The sequence below is a fragment of the Haematobia irritans genome, chromosome 4, assembly GCF_050003625.1.
Source record: "Haematobia irritans isolate KBUSLIRL chromosome 4, ASM5000362v1, whole genome shotgun sequence".
In the NCBI taxonomy this organism is placed as follows: domain Eukaryota; kingdom Metazoa; phylum Arthropoda; class Insecta; order Diptera; family Muscidae; genus Haematobia; species Haematobia irritans.
Window position 1 is genome coordinate 219,778,007 of NC_134400.1, and position 10,670 is coordinate 219,788,676.

Sequence of the window (10,670 nt, forward strand, 5' to 3'; positions counted from 1 at the left end):
ACAGTACAAAATATTTGTTGTTGAACATTACGTTTAATCCTCAACAAATATTTTTGAATTTGAACGAAAAAATTTGTATGGGAATTGTTGGAGTCTAACAATGACCTGTAACAAATTTATTGGTGTATTGACAAAAAATTAAATTGAAATTGACAGAATTAACAAATTGCACCAAAATTGCCCGAACAATTTTGGAGATATTTTGTTAAGTACACACAGAGAAGAAATATGACCCAAATGCTATTTTTGGACGGGGAACATGTAACATTTTTGTGTCGAAAATCCTATACTCACTTTTGTAAATGTATGACGATTTTAAATTTGAGTAGTCCAGGGTCTAGCAAGCATTTTGACAACTTTTTGCCCAGTGATATATATTCTAGTTAATTAGAATTGTATAAACTCTAATCCCGATATTAATATGGTTTTATTAATTATCTCATATAACAAACACATTTAGAAATGAAAAATATAAATTTTTCACAGACATTTATAAACGTTTTTCTGTATTCTCTGATGAATGAACTCTTTGCTTGCTAGCATACACGTGCATGTGCTCATACTCATTTTGTTCTAACGGTATTCTCGCCAGTGCTGCCGCTACTACTTCAATTGAAGTATTTTGCTTCATTTTCACAAAATTTACTTCGTCACTCCTTCTTCCAAAAATCTGCTTCACTTTTTGTTCTGCTTCAAATTTTTAAATTTTTCCCCATATTACCTAATTGTTTTTCCTATTCCTTTAATTACTATGAACATAGCGGTTATAATCATTGAATTATTAACCGATGTGGACCATAGTTGTTAGATACTGTTTGAGTGGGGGCAAAAATTCTCCCACTTTTATTTTAATTTAATTTGTTTAAGTATATTTCTTTAAGTTTGTTGCATTCACTATGCCACTTTTTGTTGTTTTAATTTGCCCGTTCGTTTTTACCGTTTGATGTTGCCTTGTTAGTTTTAATAAAAGTCTTTGTTTGATTTCTATTTAATTTTTACACAATGTATTGTTTTATTAACTTCAAATTAGTATCACAAAAATTCACTTTTATTTATGAGTTTGATTTTCACTTGATGTTTGTTTGTTTGTTTTTCTTTAAGTCGAGCGCACCGAATATAAAGCAAGTCGTTAACCAACTGACTTTCTTGTTTCCCTTTATATCGGTCAAGGGCAAAGTAAAAAAAAAGATCACAGGCAACAACAGTAACAATACCAACACTCACTCTCTACACTGGATGTAGATGATGTTGAGTGTTGTTATTGTTGTTGTTATTCCTAACAGTCTTTCCAATAAGAAACAAAGAACAAATGAAAACAAACCAAACATCAAATGAATGTTGAAAATTAAAATGTAATACGAAAGTAATGTTAAAAGCAATTCAAAATAAACAAAATATGAAAGAATAAGAATACAAATGAATAAGGAAATTAAGGAAACTGATCAAATGAAAGGAATAATGGCAATGGAGATAATGAAATGAAAAATAAAAAAAGTGAAAAAACAAATGATATTAGTTTAATGTCGTTGGACATTAAACATGCCGGCCTCCCAGTGATTCTTCACCAAAGTCGCCCCATGGATCCGCTAAAAGTATAGCCAAGTGCTGTTTTGATGGCGACGACGCCTGGTACGTTGGTTTCAAGCGAGCCGTTGCGCCATAGGTCTGCGAAGTAATCTGAACCCAGCTCGATGTCAATTGGAGTGTTGCACTTGAAGTCGGGATCAGCCAATGTGTCGAGCGAGAAGTCTTTGTCCGGATTAGATAATATAGGTCCATCATAGGGTTTTCGTGGGAGGTCGCTGGTCATCAGTGCTCGTATTTCTTTTGTCCATTTGAAACGCGCAAGCCGACCTGATAAACGAAATTTGGCAAAGCGTGTGTCACGATATGCAAAGGTCGGAAGATGTAGTGACGACTGAAGGTTACAAGAAATCCGAGACACAGTAGCACTGAAGTTCAAGATCGCTCGGCAGGTATGCCATATATACGGTTCTTCCGGAAAAGCCACATGAACTTGAACCGTGGGGACAAGAACTTTAGACCACCTGAACGGCACATGAGGTTGCGGTACCAATTTGAACTCTGATTGGCTGCGTTGAGGTCGCTTGGCTGAATGTGAAGGTCGACTAGGTGTTCGGGATTTCCGTTCCTGTGAAGTTGAGTCTCTATCGGTTGACAGGCTGCGTCGGCGTATAGATTCCCAAGGACTAGGTCTTTCTTCACGTGGTAGAGGTCGGTTAGCATGTGGTTGAGGTCGATTGTCACATGGTTGAGGTCGTTCAACACATGACTTAGGTCGTGGCTCCGCACGTTCCTCAGATTTGGCGTGCATTTCTTTGATTTGTGGTGCGTAATGTAGAAGCGTGTTATGTCTGGCATTGCATATCTGGCAACTTAACTTAGTTGGACAATCACGGCGTATGTGTGAACAAGCGAGGCAGTTTATGCAGTAAAAATGCTGACAGACGATTTCAAAGCGCTCGGACGGCCCTTGGCTCAAAAACTTATGGCAGGTCTTGATGGGGTGATCTTGTTTACAGAGACCACATGAATACATCCATCCCTTGGGTCTGCTGCTGTGTCGATCAGTGGTTGGTTGTTTGGCTGCCATTTCTGAAAAGAGGAACGTGTATAGTGCGGATCGTAGCTAATTTATGTATGTATTTAATTGGAGAGAAGAGGAATCAATTTAGTTATAGGTCTTCGAATGACCCCATTGGAGGTCTTAAGGTCAACTACACGGCTATTATCGTCTGATCCTGGATAAAGATGAATAATTCTTCCTAGTTTCCAGTCATTCGGAGGAAGTCTGTCATCCTTGATTATTACGAGGTCATTCATTTTCACATTTTCCTGTGGTCTCTTCCACTTATACCTACGATGTAATTCTCTCAGATATTCAGTCTTCCATCGTTGACAAAACTGCTGAGAGATTATCTTCAAACGTTTCCAACGATTGGCAAGCGTGATATTGTCTGAAGATAGGTCTGGTTCAGCTGGGGACAAAATTGGGGCGCCAATTAGAAAATGTCCTGGTGTAAGTGGAGAGAGGTCATTTGGGTCATCATTAGCGGGGCTTAGAGGTCTTGAATTGAGGCAGCTTTCGATACGAGCTAAAATCGTTGAAAGTTCCTCAAAAGTGAAGGTCATGTCAGGAATCGCCCTTTTTAGGTGGGACTTAAAGGATTTCACCCCGGCCTCCCATAGTCCGCCCATATGTGGGGCACCGGGTGGAATGAAATTCCATTCAATGTCCTGAGATGAATGTCGAGTGATAAGGTCAGATTGTAAATGTCTGAAGAACTCTATCCGATCTTTTTTCAGCATTTCTGCTGCTCCCGTGAAGTTGGTTCCGTTGTCCGAAAACATTTTTGCAGGACAACCCCGTCTACCAATAAATCGGGCAAATGCAGCGAGAAAAGCTTGGGTCGAGAGGTCGCTAGTGGCCTCCAAATGTACGGCTTTGGTCGAAAAGCATACAAAGATGCACACGTAACCTTTTGTAATGAGACATGCTCTACCTGTATAATTTCGAATATTAAAAGGTCCGGCAAAGTCAACTCCGGTGTTTTGAAAAGGTCGTGTGAAAGTACTCCGTTCAGGAGGTAGAGAAGCCATGATCTGGTTTCTCGTATGTTTTTTGTACAAAATGCAAGTCTTACAGTGATTTATGACAAATTTCACAAGAGGTTTAAGTCGAAAGATCCAAAATTCTGTTCTTAAAATACGAATCATCAGTTGACTGCCGCCGTGTAAAGTCGATTTATGAGTATGCTCAACAAGTAATCGTGCAAGTCGGCAATCATGGGGAATCAAGATGGGATGTCGTTCATTAAATGTCAAAGATGGCGATTTTGTAAGACGTCCATTTGATCTCATAATGCCAAAGGTATCTACGAATGGGTTCAATGTCAAAAGTGAGCTGGTTGAAGCTATCTGAAGCTTTTTCGAAAGTTGAGTATATTCCTCTCCAAAATTATGTCGTTGTGTTATTATGATAAGTCGAGTTTTAACGAATTTAATTTCATCGGATGAAATTTCAGTAGAAGTTGATCGAAGGTGTATTCTTTTGGAACCTGTATTTCTCCAAAACCGAAATACATAAGAGAGAACCCGGTAAGCTCGAGAAAGACTAGAAAATCGTTCCAATGGATCTTCATAGGTCGTTGTGAAAAATGTCTTAACCGGTTTTATTTCCAAAGTCGTTTCAACCATTTGTTTGGGAACCGGCCAGCGGCTTTTTGGTTCTTTCAACCAGGAAGGTCCGTACCACCACAGGTCGTAAGTCTGTAGGTCAGTTGACGAACACCCCCTTGTAGCGATGTCTGCTGGGTTATATCGAGACTCTACATGTCGCCAGTTTGAGGTTCCTACTTTTTCTGTAATTTCCGCCACCCTATTTCCCACGAAAGTGTTCCAAGTACAAGAAGGTCGATTTAGCCATGATAGAACAATCGTTGAGTCGGTCCAGAAATGTAGGTCATATGAGGTCAACTGTAAACGTGGCACTGTAGAAGACACCAAAGTCGAGAGTAAAACTGCGCCACAAAGTTCAAGTCTCGGCAACGACAGCTTTTTGATGGGGGCTACACGAGTTTTAGCAACTAGTAAATGGCACTTTATGTCATTCCCCGTTTCAAGTCGGATGTATAAAGTCGCAGCATAAGCTTTCTCCGAAGAGTCGCAAAACCCATGTAGTTCTACCTTGGATTCTGGAGTGAATTGTACCCAGCGAGGTATTTTGACACTTTGAATGTCAGGGCAGGTCTTTAGGAAATTTTGCCATGTTATACAGGTCAGTGGTGTTAGCCCATCGTCCCATCCGACTTTGTCCAGCCAGATTTGCTGCATGATGAGCTTGGCGACGATTATAATTGGCGCTAACCAGCCACATGGGTCAAAAAATCGAGCTATGGTTGAAAGAACCTCTCGTTTAGTATACGAGGGTTTAATTATAATTTCAGGTTGGGGAAATGAAAATGAGTCCGCTTTAATGTCCCATTTTATCCCTAAGGTCTTGGTTCCAATATTTTCGGACAAAGTCAGGCAATCTAATGATAGAAGTTTTTCTTCAGGAAGGTCTTTGATGACTTGAGGATCATTGGAAGTCCATTTCATGAGGTCAAACCCGGCAGATAGTAACGCACTTTCTAGTTGCTTTCTAGAAATGATTGCCTCATTGACCGTATGCCCTCCTGCTAGAACGTCGTCAACGTACATGTTTTCCTCTAAAACTTTAGCAGCCAAAGGATGAGAATGTCGAACGTCTTCAGCTAGCTGTAGTAAGGTCCTTATTGCCAAAAATGGGGCACAATTGACTCCAAAGGTCACTGTTTGAAGTTCAAAGTCCTCAATTGGGTCCTTAGGGGATTTCCGAAACAATATTCGCTGATATTGAGTTTGTGATGGGTCGACTAGTATCTGACGATACATTTTGGTAATGTCCGCGTTGTAGACATATTTGAAAAGTCTCCACTTCAAAGTCTGTAGAACGAGGTCCTGCTGAAGAATAGGTCCAGGGTACAAAATGTCGTTAAGACTTTTCTTGTTAGAAGTCGGAGACGACGCGTTGAAGACAACTCGCAATTTAGTTGTAACACGGTCTGGTTTTATCACCGCGTGGTGAGGCAAATAGTAGTTAGGTCTTTTCTGAATCTCAGAATGATGTATCTTTCTCATATGTCCTAGGTCCAGGTATTCAAGTATTACTTGGTCATACTGATGTTTGATGTCAGGCTTCGTACTGAGCATCTTTTCCATCCGTAGAAACTGAGCCATTGCTATACTACGCGAATGTCCAATTTCTACACCATTTTTGAATGGAAGGGTAACAACGAATCTTCCTGAACTGTTTCGGTAGGTCGTAGTTTGGAAGATTGTTTCGCAGGTCTTGTCCTCTTCCGACCTCAAAATGGGTTTTGGGGTCTCCTCCACCTCCCAAAATTGTGTGAGGATTTTATCGAGGGCAACTGCATTGAAAAGCGATATCTCATTTTTTGATTCAGTCGATTTCTCCACTGGTCCCCCCACAATCCAGCCAAATACTGTCTTTTGTGCCAAAAGTGAGCCGAGTGGACGAATCGGAGCTGCTACGTCAAAAATTGAGGGACCTAGGTCAAGTCCTATGAGAATGTCAATTGATTGGCTTACGTAAAAGTACGGATCTGCCAAGGGTTGTTCAAATGTACTGATGTCGATGTCTAGGTCTTTAGGCGGCAAATTAAATGGTAAGGTCTTTAGAACTGGAGCCAAAACATCTAGTTTGAAATTGGGTTCCACCTTTGAGCACAGTGTGAAAATACAAGCCTGGGTTGATGTTTCAGTCACTGTTGGACTCAAACCTGAGACATGCACTAAGTTCCGCTTGGTCGGAAGTCTAAGTCGGTTTTTCAATTTGTCGGAGATAAAAGTCGATTGAGATCCGGGATCTATGATCGCTCTAGCTTCGTATCTCTGACCATTCGATTCTATTTCAACAAGGGCTGTGAAGAGTAATGTCTCTCTAGACTGAGGTCTAAGCGCAGGTCGATTAGCCTCTCGGAGAGCTAAAGTCGTGATGTGAGGTTGTTCAGTATCTGGTATGGACTGTATAGTTGTTGTAAAGGCTTGAGCACTGGTACTAGGTCGTACGCTGGCGTCTTGTTCAAGTGACATGGTCGATGCGCCATTACCTTTGTGTAAAAGTGTGTGATGTCGTTGATTGCAAGTTCGGCAGTTATAGTTACTTTTGCAATCTTTGATGTGGTGGTCTGCTGTGAGACAATTGAAACATGATCGACTATTTTTTACAAAATGAATACGATCATTTATGTTCTTTTCTAAAAATTTAGGGCATTTTCCCAAAGTGTGACTTTCTTTGCAAAGTTGGCATGTTACTGTGGTGAGAGGTTGAGGTGTTTTTTTTGAATTAGGTCTCATTTTAGTTTTTTCTTCTATTTTCGTCTGGAAAGTATGAATGCGCCGATCTTTTGGATTGTATGTCTTTTCCTGAGGTTTGCTGTTTGATTTTGAGGTCGACGGCTGAACATTGCCTACGGATTCTAAAGTCTTGAACTTTTGGGTCAAGAAATCATCAAAATTACGCCATGAAGGCATTTGAGAACTGTCGTCTAGATTCTTTTCGAAGTCCTCCAAATAATTTCTCGGTAATTTCTGAGAGCATAAATATATTAAAATCGGATCCCATGACGTGGTAATAATGTCCAAGGTCTTTAAAGTCTGTAAACATCCAGTTACTGTGCGTTGAAGCAATTTAAGTGATGAACTTGAATGTACAGATACGGCGGGGAGGTCAAATAATATACGAATTTGCTCATTGACTTGCATACGCTTGTTTTCGTAGCGATCTGCTAGACTTTTCCAAGCGATGTCAAAGCCTTCGTTAACAAGTGGTACGTGGGATATAATTTCTCGCGCCTCACCTCCAGTTTTCTGATTCAAATGGTAAAGTTTTTCAACCCCACTAAGTCTCGGATTTTTAATGTAAATTGCCGAGAAAAGGTCGCGAAATGTTGGCCAGGTCTTGTAGCTGCCATAGAAAACGTCCGTATCGCATGGCGGTAATTTTATGGCATATTCATGTGATCTGTCAAAGCCCGCTGGGCTGGGGGCTGAAAGTCTCTCTGATTTCTCTGGAGGATGGTTGAGGGAAGAAAGAGCTTCTTTTTCTGCGTTGAGTGAGCTGACAACAAGTTTGTAGGACGACAGAGCCTTTCGATAAGTTTCGCGCAAAATTTTTAAATCAATTGGTTTTTCTCCTTCTGGTGCCTTATAGTCTCTACATATCTCATACGACCTTTGAACTTGGGTCCATAAATGGTCCACATGAACGCGTAACACGTCTAGAGAGTGCACATCTTTTTCGGCAGGTCTATTGGATTCAGCCTGCTCGAAGTCCATAAGGTCGTTAAAGGCATTAGTAAATTTCTCAGAAACGCTCATTTCGAAAAAGTAGGTCGAAATAAAAAAGAATCGAAAAAATCCCACGAAATATCAATATTATAGGTCAACTGGCGTTGGTATGTTGAAAATTTATCAGAAAATCGAGAAATTTCAAATTAAAAATTTCCAAAAATGTCCCCGCAAAATTTCAAAAAAGGTCCGATCTGGCAACCCAATTTACCGATTCGCCAATATGTAAGCAAATGAGTCGATGAGAGCGACTAAATCGGGACGAAGAGGAAAGCAAAAGTGATTGTACTTACTCCGTTGTTTTTTTTTTTGCGAGTGTGGAGAATTGGAGTCTCTTTGTTGTACTCGTTGAGAGGTCTTGATAAATAAACGGAGGTCTACAAGAAAAAGAGAAAATCACTTTGAGGTCAACACTTTTGAAAATTTTGTTTTGGAATTGACAGTTAGAATTTACAGTTGCTTTTTACAAAACGTCACTTATTTTGAAATCTTGATTTGCACTTATGTAATGTCACACAACTTTATTTGGTTTATTTGCTTTAACTGCTTTTATGTATTTTATTTCACAGGTCACAATTTTTTATTTCACAAAAATTTGCAATTTTCCAAAAAAGATGTCACTGGACCTTGCACAAGTTACTTTTCTTTCACTTTTTGTCTATGTCACTTTTTCCTTTACAAGATTTCAAAAATATTAACTAATTTTTTCCTCAAGATAATTTTCAGTCACCAACAATTTACTAATTTTTTCCTTTTTATTATTATATATATTTTTTTTCTTTTACGTTTGTATGTCTTTCACCACAGATTTTGTTTTTGTTGTTAATTCACATAAATGTCAATGTCACACACGTTTAATTTTTAAAAAGAAAAATTTTATATAAATTATTTCATTTAATTTTCCATTAATGGAGTTAGGTCAATTTGCATTTTACCAAAGCTCAAACTTGTTGCACAAACAAATTTCTATGTGAGTTATTGTTCACAAAGGTCACTTGAACAATTAACTAAAACACTTATTCGGTTCGATTAGGACCAAATGTTTGAGTGGGGGCAAAAATTCTCCCACTTTTATTTTAATTTAATTTGTTTAAGTATATTTCTTTAAGTTTGTTGCATTCACTATGCCACTTTTTGTTGTTTTAATTTGCCCGTTCGTTTTTACCGTTTGATGTTGCCTTGTTAGTTTTAATAAAAGTCTTTGTTTGATTTCTATTTAATTTTTACACAATGTATTGTTTTATTAACTTCAAATTAGTATCACAAAAATTCACTTTTATTTATGAGTTTGATTTTCACTTGATGTTTGTTTGTTTGTTTTTCTTTAAGTCGAGCGCACCGAATATAAAGCAAGTCGTTAACCAACTGACTTTCTTGTTTCCCTTTATATCGGTCAAGGGCAAAGTAAAAAAAAAGATCACAGGCAACAACAGTAACAATACCAACACTCACTCTCTACACTGGATGTAGATGATGTTGAGTGTTGTTATTGTTGTTGTTATTCCTAACAGTCTTTTCAATAAGAAACAAAGAACAAATGAAAACAAACCAAACATCAAATGAATGTTGAAAATTAAAATGTAATACGAAAGTAATGTTAAAAGCAATTCAAAATAAACAAAATATGAAAGAATAAGAATACAAATGAATAAGGAAATTAAGGAAACTGATCAAATGAAAGGAATAATGGCAATGGAGATAATGAAATGAAAAATAAAAAAAGTGAAAAAACAAATGATATTAGTTTAATGTCGTTGGACATTAAACAGATACCATGTATCAAATTTCAGCCGGATCGGATGAAATTTGGTTCTCTTAGAGGCTCCGCAAGCCAAATCGGGGAATCAGTTTATATGGGGGCTATATATAATTATGGACTGATGTGGACCAATTTTTGCATGGTTGTAAGAGATCATATGCTGAAGCCATGTACCAAATTTCAGCTGGATCGGACGAAATTTGCTTCTCTTAGAATCCCCGCAAGCCAAATTTGGGGGTCCGTTTATATGGGGGCTATACGTAAAAGTGGACCGATATGGCCAATTTGCAATACCATCCGACCTACATCAATAACAACTACTTGTGCCAAGTTTCAAGTCGATAGCTTCTGTCGTTCGGAAGTTAGCGTGATTTCAACAGACGGACTTGCTCAGATCGACTCAGAATTTCACCACGACCCAGAATATATGTACTTTATGGGGTCTTAGAGCAATATTTCGATGTGTTACAAACGGAATGACAAAGTTAATATACCCCCATCCTATGGTGGAGGGTATAATAAAATGAATTCTATTGTTTTGTTTTCAAAAATGTATGCTACTTCAATTTTATTCAATCTACTCCACTTTTTTCCAAAATCTACTTCACTCAATTTTTCACTAGCGGCAGCACTGTTCTTCGCATACTTCTTTTAGCTTTCGTACATATTCTCAGCGATGTGCGCGTAACCAGTCTTGTATTTTTGTTTTCATATCGATAGCAGTCAACTATTTTCGCAACAAAACAATTTGTTGAAAATTCGGAATATTTCTATTATTTCGTCTGTCAAGCATCTACAAACACATTTTAACAACAAATGCCTCATATTCAATAGACAAATTTGGTGAGCATCAGCAGATTTTACATACAAATAAAGTTGTTAATATTTATTTGCAGTTATTTTTTTGTGTGTGATGTTGACTATGTCTGCTAATGTCCAATTTCAAAATTTTCCCGATTTATTTTGTTTTGTCCAACACATCCACTGTGACTCTAGT

The 10,670-nt window shown here is 38.3% G+C and overlaps 2 protein-coding genes across 2 annotated transcripts; both read right to left on the reverse strand.

The window, feature by feature from the left end:
* Window positions 1–916: 916 nt before the first annotated feature.
* LOC142236549 (uncharacterized) lies at window positions 917–9,420 on the reverse strand. The gene is made up of 3 exons (XM_075307784.1): window positions 9,080–9,420; window positions 8,208–8,291; window positions 917–2,616 (listed from the first exon to the last, which is right to left on the reverse strand). Exon 3 carries the CDS (start codon window positions 2,612–2,614, stop codon window positions 1,562–1,564), a length of 1,053 nt encoding a protein of 350 aa, XP_075163899.1. The 5' UTR covers window positions 2,615–2,616; window positions 8,208–8,291; window positions 9,080–9,420; the 3' UTR covers window positions 917–1,561.
* On the reverse strand, window positions 2,668–7,944 carry LOC142235997 (uncharacterized). Its single transcript, XM_075307247.1, has one exon. The coding sequence runs from the start codon at window positions 7,942–7,944 to the stop codon at window positions 2,668–2,670; it is 5,277 nt and encodes a 1,758-aa protein (XP_075163362.1).
* Window positions 9,421–10,670: the final 1,250 nt, after the last annotated feature.

Bases quoted from the DNA above. Each gene is read 5' to 3' on its own strand.
- LOC142236549 (XM_075307784.1), bottom strand. From the start codon at position 2,614: ATGGCAGCCAAACAACCAACCACTGATCGACACAGCAGCAGACCCAAG.
- LOC142235997 (XM_075307247.1), bottom strand. From the start codon at position 7,944: ATGAGCGTTTCTGAGAAATTTACTAATGCCTTTAACGACCTTATGGAC.